Source organism: Pavona decussata, unplaced genomic scaffold (genome assembly GCF_977016875.1).
Source record: "Pavona decussata unplaced genomic scaffold, jaPavDecu1.1 SCAFFOLD_244, whole genome shotgun sequence".
Classification (NCBI taxonomy): Eukaryota; Metazoa; Cnidaria; class Anthozoa; order Scleractinia; family Agariciidae; genus Pavona; species Pavona decussata.
In genome coordinates this window covers 697,271-719,049 of record NW_028145649.1, presented here as the reverse complement: position 1 = coordinate 719,049, position 21,779 = coordinate 697,271, and the positions used below count along the sequence as shown (strand labels likewise).

Sequence of the window (21,779 nt, the reverse complement as noted above, 5' to 3'; positions counted from 1 at the left end):
GACTCGCAAAACCTCGCGTAGCTGGGGCTGGGTGGAAAGCCCTCTTTACTCGTATTGTAGCATCAAATGAGGATATCAAAAGGGGCATAGGATTTTTTTTCGATGAGCATGGTCTTTTCGTAGTTCCACAAGTAGTAAATAAGGGCGGTTTAGGGCGTAACCAATCAGGACACAGAGATGATACCACGTGACGCGAATGGACCAATCAGCGTCGAGCAGTGTGACGTCATCAACTCTATTTTTAGATATGACGTCATGACGTCATTTTCGGAGCGCGGCGCATGCGCATGCGTGGTGGGGAGGTCAAAGGTCAATCAAGACGACACGTGATGTACAAGCAATGATCTTTAATGACAAAAAAATGGTTCCACTATTTACATATGTTAGAGTTCAAAATGTCTATAGGTCGTATCCTTCTTCGTTTGCAATGTTCACATTTTGGATGGCCCATTGGCACTCTTCTCTGATTTCTTGGTCGATCATCCAATTTTCTTTTACCATCTTTTCCAGCTCCCTCAAGTACCACCTTACTCCTCGCCATGCCATGGATTTCTTTAGGAAAGCACACCCCTCGAATTTACTGACTTTCCTGATTATACTGCGTATGGCTCGCATGAAAAAGGGTGAAATGGGCCATCTGCTCTCGTCTAGGCCAGGATACTTTTGATGATTTATGTAACGTAGGATGCGTAATAGCACATGTGCCATTACTTTGGGCTGTCGGTTATCCCTGAAAGCGTTTTCTTTGCTCCTTAGTATATCCATAAAATACCTGAGTAAGTGTTCCACTTTTTCTCTGTTGAGGTCGAGTGGTGCAGCATACGACAGTGACAAGATGTCTTCTACTTCGTCGGGTTGGTTTTGGGAAAGATCTCGTAACCTTGTTACATCTTCCAGAAAACTTTCTTGGAGATTTACAGCAGCTTCTATTATGGTATCATCAGGCCAAATTGTTCCTACTTGACCCACGTTGACACCATTTTCTTTGAGAGGAGTCAGCACCAACTGATCCATTTTTATGACTTGAAATGTGACTGACTGAGTGACTGGATGGATGTCACGGCTTATATAGGTGAAAGAGAACGCATCACGTGACAGGGTATGTATGGGGTATTAATGAAAATGAGGTGATTCTATTTTAAACCAATCAAATGAATGCTGACGATTGAATCACGTCAATGGTAGTGACTGACCAATCAAGTGCGAGAAGATGTCGTCAAAGCTGACGACGATTCACGTCGAACGTGCGTCAGTAACTTTGTTCTGATTGGACGTTTTTAATTATATAAGGAGCGCGCGAAATTCAAAAAAAATCATTCGGAAGAAAATGATCTGGGAAGAAGAAGACGATGGCGATGACGAAGTTTTGGCGGAAGCCTTGGATCAAGCAGAGTTGCAGTTGGGTGGAGGAGCAAGTGATGCGATTGATTTTGAGTTTATTCCATACACGGATCGTCGTGCACGTCGTTTTGGTGTACATAGGCGTGTTTTTACAACCCGTTTGTCTCAAACGACGAATACCGCGACGAATAGGGGGAATATTGCACAGAGAATAGAAAATGGGTTGAGACGTGCTGTGATGCGACAAGTGTTGAACGGAGGAGAAGACAACGATGATTTTTTGTTTGTGAACATGTCGTCCAATCGTTTGCACCACGCTTATCAATCGCATCGCGTGTCAGTGGGTGAATGGCGCAGAAACGAAGAAACGGTGCAACGTTTGTTTGGTATGATGTCACGCATTTTGAATTCGAATCAGCAATTTGAAATGGATGACACGTTTCATCTGGAAGTGACGCACGTGAGAAATCCGGGACGAGGAAGTGGAACAAAAAGATTAAAACTGGGGACGAAGCATATTGAAAAGATGTTGAAAAGTAAGAAGAGTGTGGTGGTGATCAACAACGAGGACGAACTTTGTTACGCAAGAGCTCTGGTGACCGTGAAAGCTTATCGAGAGAAGGATTATCGTTACGATAGCATCCGACGAGGTCGTCCTGTGCAAGGTGAATTGGCGCGTGAATTGCATCGTTTGGCTGACGTGCCGCAAGGACCCTGTGGATTGAAAGAGATTGGTCTTTTTCAACAGTACTTGGTAGAGTACCAAATAGCAGTGGTGTCAGTGGATCATGGGTATCAAATCATTTACAAGGGTCCAGAGCAATCGGAGGACAAGCAGTTGATTTTGATCAAGAATGGGGACCATTTTCACGCTTGTCATTCCCTCAAGGGGTTTTTTGGTGGTAGTTACTATTGTTTGAAGTGTGAGAAGAAATACAACCAGCATGATTTTACGCATCATCATTGTCCTGGATTGACGTGTTATGCCTGTCATCAAAACAATTGTGAAGATCAGAAGAAATCGGAGAGAACTGCTGATTTGAAGTGTGGATTGTGCGAGCGATGTTTTTTTGGTCCTACGTGTTTTAGTAATCACCTTCATCTGGACGACAATGGGAAAGAAACGGATAAGGACACTGTGTGTAGCGTGTACAAGAAGTGTGTCAGTTGCGGTAAAGTGTTGATGGGAAAAGAAAGAAAGAAGCACGTGTGTGGGTATAGCACTTGTCCTTGCTGCAAAGAATATTTGAATCTCTATACGCATCAATGTTATTTGCAACCCGTGGAAGATGAAGAAAAAAAGAGGAAGAGAAGACAGCGCAAGCGCAAGCGTTTGGCAACTGTTGATCCTGATTTTGAGGAGGAAGACAGACCACCACCTCCGCCATTGTTTGTGTATTTTGACATCGAAGCCCGTCAAGAAGGAGGTATTCACGTTGCCAATCTTCTCTGTGCCGAAATGCATGAAGTTGACGAACAGTTTGTGTTTGAAGGAGAAAATTGTTTGGAGAGCTTTTTGGATTGGGTACGAGAATTGACTGTGATGGAGGATGATGAAAGGGAACGAACTGTCATCTGTGTAGCCCATAATTTTCAAGGATACGATAGTTATTTTGTGCTGGACGAATTTTACAAACAAAAGATTTGTCCCGAACAGATCGTGAATGGTGCCAAGATACTGAGCATGACCGTGGACAAATTGAAGTTCATCGACTCCATGTGTTTTCTTCACATGCCACTCTCGGGTTTTACGAAAGCCTTTGGACTGAAGGAATTGAAAAAGGGATTTTTCCCTCATTTTTTCAACACGTTGGAGAACCAATCGTACGTGGGTGAGATACCCTCTGAAGATTACTACGATCCTTCTGGCATGTCTAACTCTCGACGCAAGGAATTTGAAGCGTGGCACAAGGCAAGACGGGACGAAGGCTACGAGTTTGATTTCCGGAAAGAATTGATTGCCTATTGTCAATCGGATGTGAGATTACTGAAGGAGGGTTGTATGAAATTTCAAGAGGATTTTGAAACGTTGGCTAAGTTTAATCCCATGGCACATTGCATCACCATCGCTTCTGCGTGCAACGTGTATTATCGAAAGATGTGTTTGATTCCCAATACCATCGCTTCTGAACCCATTCGCGGTTGGCACGACAAAGGTAAACCTCATTCCAAAGCAGCGCTGGAATGGTTGTATTGGAAAGAACATTGTCTCAGACAAAGAGATCCTGGTGCGAGCACGGAGGAAGATAGGATTGCTCATGCAGGAAACAGAGGGGAGCGCATGATCAAGGTGGGGCAGAGGAAAGTGTACGTGGATGGATTTGACAGTGTCGAGAATAAAGTGTACGAATTTCTGGGTGATTTCTATCACGGATGTCCTGTAACCTTTCCGGATCGATGGATGCGTCATCCCAAGCACGATGAGAAAACCATGCAGGAAGTGTATGAGATTACCATGGAACGTTTGAAAGCCATCGAAAATGCCGGGTATGTGGTGGAAGTGATTTGGGAGCACGAATGGAATCAATTGAAGAGAGAACGCGAGGACGTCAATGCGTTTGTGAGTCGATTGAACTTGGTGGGACGATTGGAACCCAGAGATGCTTTTTTTGGGGGGAGAACCAATGCAGCTCAATTGTATCGCTTGGTTGAAGAAGAGGAGGAAATTCGGTACGTGGATTATACTTCCTTGTACCCGTGGGTCAACAAAAACTGTGTGTATCCTGTGGGTCATCCTGCTATTATTACACAACCGGAAGTGTTGGAAAAAGTGGATGTCTTGTCGCAGTATTTTGGTTTGGTTAAATGTACCGTGCTACCTCCTTACGGTTTACATTTTGCCATTTTACCGTATCGATGTGGAGGCAAGTTGACGTTTCCGTTATGTAGAACGTGCGTGGAAGCCCAACTGAAGTTACCCATCACTCAAAGAACCCATTGCTGCCCTCACACGGAGGAGGAACGCACTTTGACGGGTACGTGGTGTACGCCTGAATTGAAAGCGGCCGTGGTGAAAGGTTACGTCATTACGCAGGTGCACGAAGTGTGGCACTTTCCTAATCAAAGGAGTGATCTTTTTGAGGGCTACATCAATACTTTTTTGAAGATCAAACAGGAGGCTTCGGGTTGGCCGTCGGAGGTGGGTGAGGATGTTGAGAAACGTCGAGGTTACGTGAAAGCTTACGAGCAGAAAGAGGGGATTCAGTTGGATGAGAGTAAGATCGCAAAGAATCCTGGGATGCGTTCCTTGGCTAAGATGATGCTGAACTCGTTTTGGGGTAAATTTGGTCAGCAGAGCAACAAGTGTCAAGTGGAGGCTTTCACGTCCCCCCATGATTTTTACCAGTTGATCACTCGGGACGATAAGGACATTCATTCCATTCGTGTGGTGACGGAAGACATGTTGGAAGTCGTTTACAATAACATCGAAGCATGTGATCCCGTGCAAGTGAACATTAACATTTTTGTGGCTTGTTTTACGACTTGTTGGGCTCGCTTGAAATTGTATGAGGGTATCAATCAACTCGAACCGGAACAGGTGCTGTATTTCGACACGGATTCCATTGTTTATGCTTGGAAGCCTGGTCAGCCTGCCTTACCGCTAGGCAATTATTTGGGTCAATTTACAGACGAGTTGGAGGGAGGTGACGTGATCGTAGAATTTGCAGCTGCTGGACCCAAGAACTATGGCTATCGAACCAAGAAAGGAAAAGTGGAGTGCAAAGTGAGAGGGTTTCGTCTCAATGCCCGTGGACAAGAACAATTAAATTTCGAAGTGTTGCGAGATAATGTGAAAGAGGAAGTGCAGCATCCGTTGGCTCGTAGCAGGGACATTCCCGTGTGGAATCCTCACAAGATCGTGAGAGACAATCGTGAGAAAAAAATGATGACAGAGACGCAAATCAAACGCTATCAACTGGTGTTTGACAAGAGAGTCGTCAATCCGATCAACTTTACGTCATTACCCTATGGGTTTGAAAAGTTTGATCTGGAGGAAGCGGATGAGGACAACGTAGACATTTTGTTTGATTTGTAAAAATTTTATTTGTAAAATAAAATAAAGAAACATTTTTTACAATGTTTACTCAGTTTTTTGTCTTTTGGCTTGTCTTCGGGCTTTGCGTTCTAAATGATTTAAATGCAGTTGTTGTTTCAACAATGTTCTTTTTTGTGCAAAGGGAGTCTGTCTCTTGGCAATGTCTTCTTCGCTGGTTAGTGGTTTTTTCTTTGCAATAAAGAAAGTTCCTAGTACTTGCTGATAAACCACTGTCACTTCATTGAATGTCACTTTTTTACTCATACTGAGGTCTTGTCAGCCTCGGACTGATTTGGATGAGAGGCAAGAGGGGAGATGTGACAGGCTTCCATTTTTTCAGCTAACTTTTTTACTTGGTAGCGATGAATTTCTTCCATGGCAACCGTTTTCTGGAACAAGGCAGCAATTTCTTGTCTTGTGTCTTCACTGATCTCTCTGGATCCCACCACAGCACTTAGTTTAGCTAAGCGAGGTTTTACTCCATAAATCCGTTTCCAAACGTAGGGGAAAATGGGTGAATCCTTGGGAGGCTCTTCGTTGGGCTTGTGGAGTTGCCACCAAGCTTTCCAGTACATGTCGTATACCAGCACTTCTGGTTGGCACCATCCGCGCAGCGGTTGGTTGATCTTTTTCATTTCGATGGTTATTTGGACGGCCCATCCAGTTCCACCTTTGAGAGTTGTGGGATGGATGGGATCTTTGAATTGACCAAACGCGTACACTGCGTCACAGTCTTTGACGATGAAGTAGTTTCTTCGGATGAGATTAGCTGTGTAAGTGCGGTTAAGGGACCCCAAATCGAGTGACTTGCCTAATGATTTCATAGCAGCAAATACCACTGAATCTGCTTTAACCAGTATTTCAGACCACAACGGTGTGATGGAGCTGCTTCTGGGATGCCCTTCCGGGATTTTGATGTCAACCTTCATGCCTGCATTGATGGCACATTTTTCAGCAAGAAAATCTGTTCCTTCAGCACCGCCCGTGAAAATAGTGTACTCGCCACATGGAGACGTTTCCATAGGTTCATCTTTCTTGAATCTTGGATCATCAAACATGAAATTGGAAATCTCCATCTCCGAAAGTGACAATGAAGTGAGAAACAACTTACTTATATAAAATGACCTGACCAATCAGAAAAAAAGTGACCTTATATGGTTCATTGACGCCATTAAACCTTATTTGGATGACCCATTGACGCCAAAAGACCTTATATGGCTCGTAGTTTGACGTCCATGAATATCCTTATTTGGTGCATTGACGTCATGGTACCTTATTTGGGTAACGGATTGACGTCATCGAATGTGCGTCATCACACCTTATTTGGTGCATTGACGTGAGTAACAATGACCTTATTTGGTGGGTTGACGTCATACGTAGAGTATAAAAGGAGAACAACACTTCATTTTATTCATTCTTGGTTTGAAGGTGAATGTGTGCACCAGAGTTTCCTCCATGTAGTCCAGACGCGTTTTTTTGGAATTGGGTGAAACATTACTTGGGTCCTGTGGCTTTCATGGAACTCAGTGAAAAAACTGAAAAAACTGGTAGGAAGAGGAGACGTAAGAGGATAAAACCCATTCCTGAAGAAGAAGAAGACGAGGCGGTAAACTTTTTGAAAAGGAAACCTACAGCACCTGTGAAACCACCTGTTTCCAAGAAAGCTTTTGTCCCATCGGAAAATGTGACGAACTTGATCGTGTTAGACTCTGGCCCTAAGTTACCAGATTTACCAGAGGTAGGGCGACCCTTGAGAGAAGACGAGATTACTTGCGCTAACTATGAAGCTAATGAGGCTGAATGCTTGATCAGACATGAAAAAGAAGAACGATTGCAAAAAGAAACGGATGAAGCCTTGAAACAGTTGCTGAAACAATTGGATGAAATGGAAGAACGTTACTTTTGCCCCATCCATCAATGTGCTGTCGAGAGAGTGGACATGAATGGAGATTCCCATCCAATCGATATGTACTATCGCTGTCCAGAGAGTAAGTGCGTCATCTTTTGCAGCGAAGAAGCCGCTCCCCATTACTTTGGTTTGGTAAATGAGCAACTGCTTGCGGACTACAAGCACGAAGAACGTTTACCTCGTTGTTACTGTAACGAATATCCAGTGTTGAAGGTGAGCAAGACGGAGAAAAACTATGATCGAATGTACATGGGTTGTGGTCAGAAAGAAAAGTGTAACTTCTTTCAGTGGGTAGACAGTCCTTTGACCTACCATAACAAGAAGTGGATGGGATGGAATCCTGAAAAACAGTTGCTGCATCCCCAGGATCCATCCGTGGATGGAGAAGGTGTGATGAAGGTGTGTCCCATTCATCGTGTACCCCTCGAGGTTCGTGTGGCTAGTAGTGGATGGGAGTACTGCAAGTGTAGTAGCGACAGGGAGTGCATGCTGTTCTGTGGCAAGAAAGAGGCAAGGCATTACATGAATGCCGTTCAGGCACGGGACAAGTTTTTTGTGGGATACAAGTACGAAGATCATTTACCAGTTTGCTTTTGCCGAAGTTTGCCAGTGCTGAAGGTTGCTAGTTCTGATAAGAACAATGGTAGACTGTACATGTCTTGTAACAGGAAGAATAAGTGTGACTTCTTCCAGTGGGCAGATGTCCCGTTGTTCGATAAGAATAGGGAGTGGATGCAGAGTTTGGCTGTTCCTGTTCCTCCTCCAGAGTTTAGGCGTACTGAAGAAAATGGGTTTATGCGTCCTAACAATAGAGATAGACCCCTGATGGTGGAAGACAAAATCATTGTTGGACCAGACGATTGCCCGTTCAGAGGACTTCTGTACAGTGCTGATACGGAACAAGCTTGGGCTAGATTGCGAAGGTTGTATGAACGTGCTTCTTTAGCCATTTGAACTCATTTTGATTGACACTTTGTTTTGATTGGTTAATGGTCACGTGTGTTTTTTTGGAAATTGTATAAAAAGCATTGAACGATTAAATTTGTTTCATTTGCAAACATGAGTGTGATTTTATCTTGTCTCTACGAATGTCTAGGACGTTGGTTAAAATGGAAGTTAACTATGTTTATTTGTCGTTCCATTTACGATGCACTTCAACCTCCACCCGATATCATTCCTGACAATCCTGGTGTCAATTGGGTCAACACACCTATGCTGCTGTTCAAGGAGAGCTGTGTCAACGTTCATTTTACGAAATTCGTTGCTTTCATGATGTGGTTGAGAAAGAACTTTTCAGAACACGAATGTCGTTATCATTATGGCATGATTCAAAGACGATTTGGCTGGAGTTTCCCTTCGATCGTCAGTTTGTTTTGGCACCGATTGAACTTGGCCTGGTGTAGAGGTAAACCAGCAGGGAAGATCATGAAGATGAAGATGCGTCATCATTCTAGGGATATAAATGGATATCCAATGAAAGGAGAAGATATTTGTCCTTGAAAAGATGAGCAAGAAAAAGAAAATTAAGAGAAATTTGCTGGAAGCTTACCATGATCCATCTGCAAGCGGTAGTTTGGGTGGTGTGCAACGATTTGCCGAAGCCAACAAGATAACGATCAAGAAGGCACAATCCTTGTTGGAAAAGGATTTGGGCTATACTCTGCACAAACCCAGACGAAAACGTTTCAAGACACTCCCTGTCGTGGCAGAAGGAATGGATCATCAGTGGGTGGCGGATTTGGTGGAAGTACAAACGCTGTCGAGGTATAATCGAGGCTACCGTTACCTTTTGACGGTGATAGACGTGTTGTCCAAATATGCTTGGGTTCAACCCCTCAAAGACAAGACGGGTGTTCAGTTGGTCAAAGCCTTCGAAAAGATCTTGAAGACAGGTCGACGTCCCATTCAATTGCAAACGGATCGTGGTAAAGAATTTTACAATAGAACGTTTCAAACTTTTTTGGAAAAAGAAAAGATCCATCATTTCTCCACGGAGGGAGATGCCAAAGCGTCTGTGGTGGAACGTTTTAATCGCACTTTGAAAACTCGCATGTACCGTTATTTCACGTCGGCCAACACCCTGCGTTACGAAGATGTGCTTCAATCGTTGGTGAGAGGGTACAATGCGACAAAACATGGTAGTATTGGTATGCCTCCCAAAGACGTGACCATCAAGAATGAGAGACGAGTATGGCAACGTCTTTACGGTCGACGATTAAAACCTGTTGGAAAGAAACCCAGGTTCCGTGTGGGGGATCGAGTGCGACTGAACAAGAAACATCGTACCTTCAAAAAAGGGTATTTACCTGGTTGGACCGAGGAGGTTTTCACGGTAGATCGCGTCATTCGGGGTCCCGTTAACACATACAAAATACGCGAATTGGATGACACTCCCTTGGAAGGAACGTTCTATGAACAGGATTTACAGAAAGTGACTATGGGTGATGATGACGTGTTCAGAGTGGAAAAAGTACTTAAGAGAGAGAAAGGTCAAGCATTGGTGAAATGGAAAGGTTGGCCCGATAAGTACAACAGTTGGATATCAAGCAAAGAGTTGAAGAAACTGTGATGGCAATGCCCCACTCGTCGTTTTACGTGACACTGAACAGTCATTCTAATTTGAACGAATTTCCAGACAACAAGTCCCATCGATTCAAAAATCGATTGCATCATCCCTTGATTTTGAGAGAACCAGGATGGAGAGTGGGATTGTGTAGCATCTGCACCCCTTCAGCTCAACCCGATCTACGCGATCTATCCAGTCTTTTGACTGGAGAGAGAAGCAAGTCACTGATGAAATGGTCTTCCTGGACAGACGCTAAACTAACTGAGAGAACAAGAAAATATGTTGAAGAATCAATCGAAGTCGCAGTGGAGGATATGGAAAAGAAGGGTTACGTTACGTCTGGGGTGACCATGATGAAACATTTTGTTGATACGTATAATAGATACATATTTCAAGAAGCGGAAAAAGATGACAAGAGGGAATCAAGTAGTGGCAAAAAGTATTACCTGGATGTCAAAATGGATGGAAACGATATGGTCATCGACAACAGTAACGTTCATCGGTCTACCGGCGACGGTAGACCCGCTATCAGATTCAACAAGAAACTGGCCTTCAAAATGAAATGGTTTGAACCCACAGCGATTCAACACCGGACTATGCCCAACATCAAATTGGCCCCCAATCTCATCGCGACTTTTTACGATCCTACGATACCTCAAGTCTTGGATGTGCAAAATTTTAACGATCTAAACGCCACGATCTTTTTCAAGGAAGATGGAGATTTCATCCAACTCAGCGTGTTTTGCAGCTGGAGGTTCATCAATTTGAACGAAGCGTTTCGCTCCAATTGGTTGATCGACGATCGAACCATGCATGTCATGTCTGATGTGGTGAGCAGTAGCATCGTTGCAGACAGGACGGAGGATCTTCTGCGCACGTTTCACTATAAGAGGGAGAAAGGCTACGACATGTTTCATTTCGATCCTCCAAACGTCCACTACAGGCCCGTGAGGAAAGCTTTTTTTGAAGTCATCGAAACTGCGTTTACGGAAACGGATGAGCAAGAAGTGAAATTCTACAGTGGAGATTGCACCATCACCTTGCACTTCAAGAGAGACTTTCTAGCCACATGAGCGATTCCTTTCACGTGACGGTCCTGAGTCAATCCGATCTGACTGAATTTCCTAAAAATGTAGCCAACAGCTTCAAGAACCGACTGGCCAATCCCCTTTTCTTGACGGGCGATGGATGGAAAGTGGGGCTCGCGAGCATTTCGTTACCTGATGCCCGAGTGAGCATTGAACCTCTGTTGCAAGGTCATCGTGGGGATCATTTGATGGCCTTGACATGGTATTATCGCTCGATCAACACGGAAAAACAAGGAAATCCCTTGGAGTATAGTACGGAACAAAAGAAGAACATTTGGGTGAAAGATGTCAGTGACGATGAAAATATCATCGATGGCGTCTCGTTCATGAAATCGATCATCTACAAGGCAGATACCTTCAGAGTCGCCTCTTACAAGAATGGTTACGCCATCTACGACGATGACGTGCATCCCTTGTTCTTGGAATTTAACTGGTTGCAAAATGGTGATTTACTCATCGACAATGAAAATACGGCCAAAGGAAGGAAAGCAGGTATTCGATTCAGTGCCGAGTTGGCTAAGAAAATGAAATGGGTCGAATGGAACGCCTCGACCAAAAAATGGCTACTCGGTCAAAATTTGCTCATGGAACACTATCAGGAAACGGCTTTGCAAGAACCGTCCGATTTAAACAGTGGAACAGAACAGAGTCCTAAACCTGTTTATTGGTATGTGGATGATTGGAGCCTACGTCTTAGTGTCTTCTGTAACTGGAGGTTTATCAATTTGAACAAGGCCTTTCACAATGTGATAGGAAATTCCACCAGAACGTTTCACGTCTATTCCGATGTCTGCGCCAGTACCCTGGTGGGTAACAAAGTCAAAGATCTCCTGCGAGAAGTACGATATAAAAGGGAGGGCAGAGGCGCAGTTTACTTTGAACTGCTTCACATTCAGTACATACCTGTCAGAAATCATATCATCGAGACGATCGAAGCTGAAGTTTCAGAATCGGAAACAGGTTATTTGGTGAACTTTGGAAAAGGAGAAGGTATCTTGACTCTACACTTCAAAAAGGATTCAGCATGAAAGGTGGAAGCTTGAATCGTTTCATGTCGGAACGTAACAAGCAAAAACAAGATGGTGGCAACATCAAACGAATGCTAAAGGACGTGTTGAAAGGAGGCGTACAAGGGGGTTTGGCTGGCTTGAGAAGCAGTCGGAGTTTCTCGGATCTGAGAAGAAAACCTATAAAGGGATTTCGACAGGGCGCTAAAAGAAAAGCCAAACAAATCCTTGGACGAGAAATCACGAAAAGAGCCAGAGACATCTTTGGAGTATGAGTCGACCCCTTCATTCTACCCCCCAACGCCTCAAGGCTGAAAAGGGGCTACCGCTACAACGTGGAGGTTTATTATTTTTAAACCCTACAACCATTACGAAACTGAAACAGAGAGGAAAACGTAGAGGAAAAATGAGTCGACTTGGAAAAAGAAGGAGACAACGCGGTGGACGCATTTCTTCCGAGCTACCTCCACCGCCTGGTTACGACATGGTCCGATATCTCCGGCGAAGGTATAAAAGAGGTCACAAACGCAAATGAACATCAATCAATCAAACATGGGAGACGCTACCGTGGCTCATGAACGGTCCAACGTGGAAGTCAATCCTAGTCTGAATTTGTTTGAAGTACCAGATACAGACATTTCCTACAATGGTTATCGCATGGTCATCATCAATCCCACCACCACGGGAATCACGCCTATGGAATTTGTGGTAAATCCTTCGGAGGATTACATTGATTTGAACCGGAGCTATTTCCAAATGAAACTGAGGCTCAAGTATTCAGATAACACGAACATCGTGGCTGCTTCGCATCACATTGTCAACAACATGGCGCATTCCATTATCAAGTATCTCTCTGTGAGGCTCAATGGCACTTTGATCAGTCCCCAGACAGACACCTATGCCTACAAAGCTTACTTTGAGACGCTCCTTAATTATAATCGAGATGAAGGAGAAACGATCTTGTCTCCGCAAGGTTGGTTCAATGCCTTAGACCTGCCAGCACGATTGGAAGCCACCACGGGTGCTGACACTCTCAAGACAGCTGGTCACACCGCCGGACAGACAGCCAACCGAACCATCTTGGAAACAGCCACGGGAGATTATGTAGGCAAAGAAAAATGGTTGATGTTCAAGCCTCATCTGGAAGTGTTTCACACTGGGAAGGTGTTGGTACCTCAAACAGAAGTCAAACTGCAATTTTTCTTCAATGATCCAGATTTCTGGACCTATGGAAGAACTCAACTTTCCACTGTTGCTAACAACAAGAGCTTTCGATTGAATCCAGAGGACATTGAAATCAGATTCATGGTGTGTCAGCTGAGATTGAATTCCAACATGTTCAAGACTCTCGCAGTGCAGAGAGCTGCCACTCCTTATGCTGAGTATCCTGTGGTGAGAAGTGAAATCAGAACCTACACGTTCCAAGGGACAAGTGACAGTTGGGAGGAAAACAACATCTTTCAGAATAGGATTCCAGACCGGATGGTAGTAGGATTGCTGGATGCCAAAGCCTTCAATGGAGACAGAGATTATTACCCCTATGCCTTCCAAAAGTTTGGGCTGGAAACTATCAAGCAGATTGTGAGAGGGGAAGAATACCCCTACGAAACACTGGAATTAAGTGGTACCAATTCTACCAGAGATCCCTTGGGCTTCTTCCGATTTGTGTTAGCCAGTGGAGCCAGAAAAAAGAGTGTGCCTACCATGCTGAAATACTCGGATTGGGGGCACAATAAAAACTGTACCCTCTTCATGTTTGACAATGTGGCCAGCGGAGATGCAGATTCAGCAGATCTAAACCCTAGACAGAGTGGAGACTTACAGATTAAGATAAAGTTCAATACTGCACCGAGAAAAGTCATTACCGTGATGATTTACGGTGAGTTTGAAAATCTGCTGGAAGTAGACAAGTTTGGAGGTGTGCTGTACAACATCTACGAGAGAAGCTAAAAAAAGATGGAATCTGTTGCATTGAGTAACGTACAACTGGATTACTTGGCACGACAAGATCCATGCTTGAAACCTTATTATCGAGGAGCCTTGCCGTGTGATGGTTTGCCAACCAACGCCAGTCATCAACAGAGTGCTTACATCGTGAATACGGACGAGAAAAGTCAACCGGGTAAACATTGGATCGCCCTTTGGACACGAGACAATGTTTGCGAAGTGATGGACAGTTATGGATTACCTGTCGAGATTTACGAAGCCAAACCATTGGAAATCTGGTTGAAAAGATGGCCAACAATTGTGGCCAACGGACAAAGTCTCCAGAATGTGGACAGTAACAGTTGTGGCCATTATGCTCTGTTTTTTCTCAAAGCCAAAGCCAGAGGTTATAGCATGTCAGACTTTTTGAACCAGTTTTCAAAGCACGATTATGTTATGAATGATCACACTGTTGGACAAATGTTAAAATCGTTGATCGTGGATGAAACCGCATGGAACCACGTTTGTAAACTTAAGTGTGAGCAATCAAATAAAAGACGTTTGATATTGTGTATTCTTGTCAGTCATGAATCGATGCGGAAAGAAGTTCCAAATCAGAAATCCCTCGAGTACGTTGGTCGTGGGTCCCTCCGGCAGTGGAAAAACCAAATGGACGGAACGATTGTTGTTGCAAAATTTGGATGTGTTTCAATCACCTCCCAAGACCATTCATTATTGTTACGGAGCGTGGCAGGATGGTTTCAAACGGATGAAAAAAAGGGGCATTCATTTTCACGAAGGCATTCCAGAGTTGAGCGATTTGACAAAATGGTTTCCTAAAGGTGGTATTTTGGTCATGGACGATTTAATGGATGAGGGAGGAAGTGACAAACGCGTCTTGGATTTATTCACCAAACATTCTCATCACAGAAACATCACGGTCTTGTATCTTTGTCAAGACATGTTTCCGCCAGGTAAATATGCCAAGAGCATTTCAAGAAACGCGCATTACATTGTAGCCTTCAAAAACCCGAGAGATGGATTGGGTATTCGAAATCTGTTATTGCAATCGTTTCCCGCCAATTGGAAGGATGTACTTCGTGTCTTTCGTAAGGCTACGTCAAGACCTTTTGGCTATCTCCTATTGGATCTTCACCCCGCGTCAGCCGATGACGTCAGACTCTACAGCTATATATTGAGAGACGAAGGCTTCACGCGCTGTTACAAGAACAGTCGAGATGGAGATGAATGAACAAGAGTGGAACGATGTCTTAAGCGGCGGAAAAGAAGTGTCGATTAGTGATTATTACAGTCGTGAAAAAGCTAAAACAAAAGACGAAGAAGAAATGAACGAAATCATCGTCAAAGAAATGATGCACAAAAAGAAAGAAGAAAGGTTGAAAAAAAGAGAGAGGGTGCTTCAAATGCCAGGACCTACCGAAGAAGAAAGAGAGGCGTCCGCCTTGAATGAACCGATGGACAAAGATGAGCAAAAAAGAAACGACAATCTGTTTCAAGAAAGCATCGAAGATATCTTTGAAAGTCACCTCGCTGGGATGTCTACAAATGACATGGATTACTGCGACATGCAAAATGTGGTGAATCTGATCAAGAATCGACAGTGGAAAAAGATAGCCTGGTATGTGGAAAAAGTCAACGAGACCTACTTTCGTGAACTCATCCAGAATCTATTGGAAACAGCTGAAGAACATTTGTTCTATAGGATGTTGAAAGAAGAGATAGCTTACAAGATTTCCTTGCTGGATGAGTGGGACGAATTCCATAATCTCTTGGAAGAACCACTAAGAAAGGTATTTAAACTCATCGAGGATGAGAGGATTGATAAATTGAACACCTACATAGATGGTGTCAACTTCTTCCGAGACGAAGTGGAAGACCACAAGAGAACAGCAAGACTTAGATGGAAGAGGATCCTTACGCATCACCCACTGAATTTGACTTGGCTTTACAACGTGAAAGAGAACGAACCATGGCCACAGGTGGACCAGGAGACCTCTTGTCGACCCAACGAGTAAGAAGAGCCTTCACTCCTCTTCTTCCAGCAGGAGTCGGTACAGGTGGAATTCAGTCACCAAGGAGACAAGATATTATTGGAGATGCCTTGAGTCAATCCAACATTGAACTTGAGCAATCACAAACACCACCCCAACCTAGAACATCGACACCGGCTGGCATTGGTTTGCCCGGAGCCCGGAGAGCCCGGAGAGTGACTCCACCAGGTCCACCGCCTTGGACACCTCCTGACGATGATCAAATACCCTCCCCAGCCACGGTAGCGCGGAGACAAAGACGTAGACGAGAAAGAGGAAGAACCACTACGACCACAGCCACGACTACGACGGCAGGTGGAAGAGGAAGAAGAAGAAGAAGAACTCCACGCAGAAGAAGAACTCCGCAAAGAAGTCCGCGTACCGTGGCTGGTGGTACTCCAACCACCCCGACTTCGCCCTTCAATCAAGATGATATGCAACAACAACTTCAAACGTTACTCAACGATCAAAGACAAACAGCCGCTGGCCGTAGAATTGTGGGCATTACAACCACCAATACAATCACTACCACTTATAAGGATGGAGGCACACCCACTGTCAGCAGATCATCCTCGAGAGTATCCGCATGAACGATGCCTCTCCAAGTGTGTATGACAGAGGATCCATCCATAGAGGGAGAGTTACTTCAAAAACTAGATTCCTTGTATTGCTTCTATCACAAACAATGGTGGTGTCATCGTCGGATGTATTATCATTTCAGACGTTGTCATGGTCTTCTCAACGGTGCTTCGATACTCATCATGGCGATTGGTATGATCGTGGGCCCCGTTTTCGAAAACAGCATCATCGTTACCATTTTGTCAGCAGTAGGCTCAGTCATCAAAGGATGGAACGATTTCAAAAAATTTTCCTTGAAGATGGACATGTCTCAGTTTGCCTTCACGACCTACGAAAAGACCTTGATAGAACTAAGAAGTTATGCGAGAGGATTACCGTTAGATGAATTGGATGGGTTTCTCATCAAGATGCAAACTCTGGATGAAACCGTATCTGACTTTGCTTCACCCATCACGGACAAATGTTCACAACAATATGAAATCAATTTTGACTACATCCCACTAGACTCCTCATAGCCAACTCTTTAAAAGGGGGAACAAGTGCAAAAAAAATCACTCCGTCATGGCTAACAAGCAAAACAGGATTAAACGTCAAAGAAGACGAAGAGCGGAAGCAAGGCGAAAAAGACGTTATGGGCATGTCTATGTCGGTGGACAGTTGAAAGATGTATTGATGGCTGGTGCAAAGTTGGGATGGAGATTGGGAACAGATAAACGTTATAAAAGAATGGGGGCGATCGGAGCCAGAGGTCATTACAGAAGAAATCCAAGACCTTGGGAAAGATGAATAACGTCAAACGCAATTTACCCTTCATCAAATCCATTTTTCGTCAAGCCAATCGTTACAAGAGGCAAGAGATGTTGAGACATGCCAATAAGAATCAGATCAATGCTGTGAGTGAAATCGTGCTTAACCTGTTGAAGAAGAAAATTCCTGTCAAACCACCTCTGATGGCGCAATTGAGACAGCATAAAAGGGCGTTACGCGAGATAGGAAGAAAGAAAAATTCCATCAAGCGTCGAAGACAGGTGTTGATGAGACAAAGAGGACGTGGATTGTGGACATCGATGAACCATCTACTCTGTCAATGTCTGCTCAGACGTTGAAATCAATAGTGGGTTTGTTACAAGAAGCCAACGCCAAGTACAACGCCTTGGAAGAACAACATAAGGAATTGCAAATACGGTATAATAGAGTGGAACAAGAACTCATCCATCTGAAATTTTCCATATTGTGCGAGGACTGCTGTAAAAGAGTCATCGGTGAAGGGGGAGGTGAAGTTTGCAGACAGTGCAGTATCAAGTTGGACAAGGTATTGGATCTATTGCAAATATTAGACAAGCTATGGAAGAAGTCTTAATGGTCCCTCCTAAGGACATGGAAAGATTGGTTCAATACTACAAAGGAGAATTGACCGAAAATGCCTTACTCAACAAAGCAGCAAGAATGGCCGCCAAACGAGATCTACTACTCAAAAGTAAACTGCCAGCTGGCATCATCAAAGCCAAGATCAAACCACTTTCCAGAGAATTACATCATCTTACCAAACGAGTCAGACGCGGTCCAATCGGTGGAATGGGAGGACAATTGCAAGAGGACGAGGACGACGACGATGCATTAGTGACGGGCCCCATGGAACAAGTGATCAAAAAAATCATAAAAGGCACGCCCGCAAAAAAATCAGTCAAAAAAGAAACACCTTCTCCTGCTACCATTGCTGCTGCTTGCGGCAAGAAAAAAACACCTACGTCCAGTACCTACAGACAAGAACTTCTCAAGCAAACCGCTGAGTTGCGGCAAAGAATAAAAACCAGACGACAAACGGAAGTGGAAAAGTTGAAAACGATACCTGGTTGGACAACCTGGGACAAACCTGTCAAACGAAAGTTGAAAGACGAACTTTAAAATGGCACGAAAGCGAGTGCAAAGAAAAAAAAAGCGTAAACGAGTTCAAAGAAAAAAACGCAGACAACAACGTGGGAGAGGTCCGGACGTACAAAAATGGATCTCCAAACTAGGGGTTGAATTTCATCCCCCTGGTTACCAATACCTGGGGCCTGGTACCAAATTGGAAAAACGATTGCAGCGAGGGGATCCTGGCAAAAATCGATTGGATCGCATTGCCAAGCAACACGACATCGACTATTCAAAAGCCAAAAACATCAGAGACAAGTGGAAAGCGGATGAAAAAATGGTCAAGGCCATCGATCGTTTACCCGGCAAAAAGAGTGTGTTGGAACGCGTGTCAAGGGGCATCATCAACATCAAAAGACGAATGCATTTGTAACTTTCTTTATTGTGACAACTTTATTTTTTCTTAACAAAATAAAAGTTGATTGTTCATTGTTTATAAGTGTCCATTGTCAATTTCTTCATTCTCAATTGATTGATCTTAAAAACCATCCAATCCTGTACTATGCGGCACTCCGCCACGGCACAGTGAGCGATCCCCGTACCCATGTGATGACCACAATCCCATACTTCCTGACCACACCCCAAATGCATCAGCTCAAGCACTTTCGGGCAGCCAAATTCCTCCAGATTGACAGAGGCGATGTCAAGTTTAGTCAACAGTTCCTTCTCGATGCGACCCCCTTTGTACGCCACCACCATTTTTTCATTTGTTTTGTACTGTTCGTACAAGTTGACAACATCCACAGACAGTTGATCTTGGGGTTTGGCATTCTCAAAATGCGTGGGTGTAAATGGCAAACCGTGAATCCGACGAGTCACATACAGTACTTGCTTCACTTGACTGGGTAACAGATCGGTGTACTTCATGGGCATCTCATAAAAATGTTGACCAAAACCACCAAGGTAGTGAGCGTACCCCAACTCGCGTACATAAAACTTGGGTAAAAAGTACCCCTCCATGTCGATGATCAAACAGATCCTTTCCAGGGCACTCTTTTCCGCTTCAGTCAAATACTCACTGAGGAGACTCATCTTTGAGACAACTCACAAAACGAATGATAATGACTCAAATCAACTCAGACTTAAATGAGACTATCCCTGACAGAATTGTGGGTAAAAAAAGAACCGGGGGGATGGGGGGGTACCCCCTCCTTCTATTGGACCACGTGACCAAGTCCATTCAAATGTATAAAAGACAAAGACCGCTTTTGTCACAATCATACTCCATCATGAATCAGCTACGATGCAGCAGAAGGTTGAGGGGATTGAGACCAGAAATTCCCAACCCATCATTTCGCTGTTTTTGTTTACGCGAAGGAGATGCTTGTCTCGGTGGAGCGATCACACTCAGTTGTTGTCGACAATGCCTTCACTCGAGCTGTTTTCAGCAATGGAGGAGAACGCATTCTACTTGCCCACTATGCAGAAGTGAAAACCCTACAAGTGCCATACAGCTACAAAGAGAAGAACGACCCATACAGCTACAAAGAGAAGAACAACCACGCCGACCCAATCTCGAAAGCATGTCGATCGCTGAAGTCGTCGCGCGTTTAGAAGGTTTGTTGGACATGGATGTGTTGCAACGCGAATTGGAACAAGTGAGTAGCATGTTTCTTTGCATAGAACCCTTGGGTGTACAAAAAGCTATATTTATCATCTGTACATTGGTAGCTAACAATGAAATAGATCTATATCATTGCCTCGAACTCGATGTTGATTGTACCACATTCACTGAATCGGAAAAACAAACCATTTCATCACTCTACAACATCATCACTCGTTCAACATTACAGACATCAATTGTGACGACATTTTTAAGACCCGTGGGGAGAAACAGTAACATTAACTTTGTAAATGAACACCGAACCCACATTGTTCCACCTCGTTACTTACTCGAAAGGGCTTTCGACTATGACGAGCAAAGAATCCTCTTTGAGTTACACTTCATGAGAGTAAATGAAGAATTCTTGAGAAATGGTGGTGAAGCAACAAGACAACTTGTATTTTCAATTCGCCTCCACAGATATCGTCCACACTTCATTTGAATGACGATTATATTTTGCAAATCAACGATGCTGCAAGACTAACCCTGCGTTTACTGTTAACTTTAATTCGACAAGCCTTGGTAAACTCGGAAACTCAAACATTGGCCATGGAAATCATACTTTCAATACATGGAAATGGATTTGCACCATTTATTGACTTTCTAACTCAACTTTCAAATGTGATACTACCAGGAAGAGCAAACGCCATTCATTTTACCATCGAAGAATGGTATCAAGACAATAGTTACACATTCGGTGTATTCAACATACTAAACATGGCTTGCATCATCGGAAACAAACGAACTATTTGCGTATTAGGATTGCGACAATATGAATTGATAACGATTGATAATAACAATTCTTTTTCATCAGATATATCGTCATAACAGCACAACCCTGTCACTCACTCAAGTACTAAAATTAGCGAGAGCTTTATACAACGCTTTAACGCATCAAGATTTGAACGGGAGAGGAGACATTACCAAAGTGGATATCGGATTAGCCGTCACTCCACCCAGAGAAGCCATAAGAAATCGCATCAGTCTTCCTATGGAATGGTTGTTCATGAAAAATTTAATAACAAACTTTATTCCAAACCGCCTGTTTAACACTCTTCAACTTCATCAATGCCTGAACGGTCGAGTCATAGTTGATGCAATCAGAAATCATCTTCATGTTCGTTATCATCGCAATTATTACTTTTTAAGTTGTCGCATAAGGGTTCATACAACAACTTCTTCTCATGCTTTCCTCAACGATTGGACCATTCATTGATATCCTTACTTTCTTCTAGGTATTAGAACCCTTCGATATCAATGAAGTACACTCATTTATTGATGCGTTACATGACACATTGTCGCAAGAAGAATGGTGAGATCAAGTGATAAGAGACATCTACATTGTGTTCTCCGTGGCACGCGAAAGGACCATCATTAATGACGGATTTCACGAATGCAACATGTTAATTAACTCTCTGTTACCTCGAGGTTTACATCACACCAGTTTTGTTCGCGAATTTCAGCGTGGTGTGCACCATTTGAAAATAACTTCCTGGCACATAAGAGCTTTCTCCGATAACATTTCGATTTTAAATGATAATAATATTGGCATACGTTGGTATGATGATGAGTTACATTGGTTACCACGTTTAAGGTTTTCATGATTTTTTTTGCATCAACAGTTCGATTTTGACTCCTTCGTTCGACCATTTCAACCATGGTATATGAGAAGATTGCTACATGAAGTTGTAGAAAGATTCAAAGGAACACTATCAGGACTATCAGGAAGATATTTTTGGGAACCGATTTTCATTAACTT

The 21,779-nt window shown here is 43.6% G+C and overlaps 2 protein-coding genes across 2 annotated transcripts in view; both read left to right on the top strand.

Moving 5' to 3' along the window:
• The window catches only part of LOC146457280 (uncharacterized), a 139,683-nt gene that overhangs the window by 43,336 nt on the left and 74,568 nt on the right, over positions 1-21,779 (top strand). The gene's annotated exons all lie outside the window — the stretch shown is intronic.
• Positions 13,904-15,125, top strand: LOC146457282 (uncharacterized). Its single transcript, XM_085092122.1, has 2 exons — positions 13,904-14,411; positions 14,458-15,125. The coding sequence occupies exons 1-2, from the start codon at positions 13,904-13,906 to the stop codon at positions 15,123-15,125; spliced, it is 1,176 nt and encodes a 391-aa protein (XP_084948248.1).

Coding starts and splice junctions, on each gene's coding strand:
- LOC146457282 (XM_085092122.1), top strand. CDS start 13,904: ATGGAATCTGTTGCATTGAGTAACGTACAACTGGATTACTTGGCACGA. Junction 14,412..14,457: donor CCACGTTTGTAAACTTAAGT/GTGAGCAATCAA, acceptor TATTCTTGTCAG/TCATGAATCGATGCGGAAAG.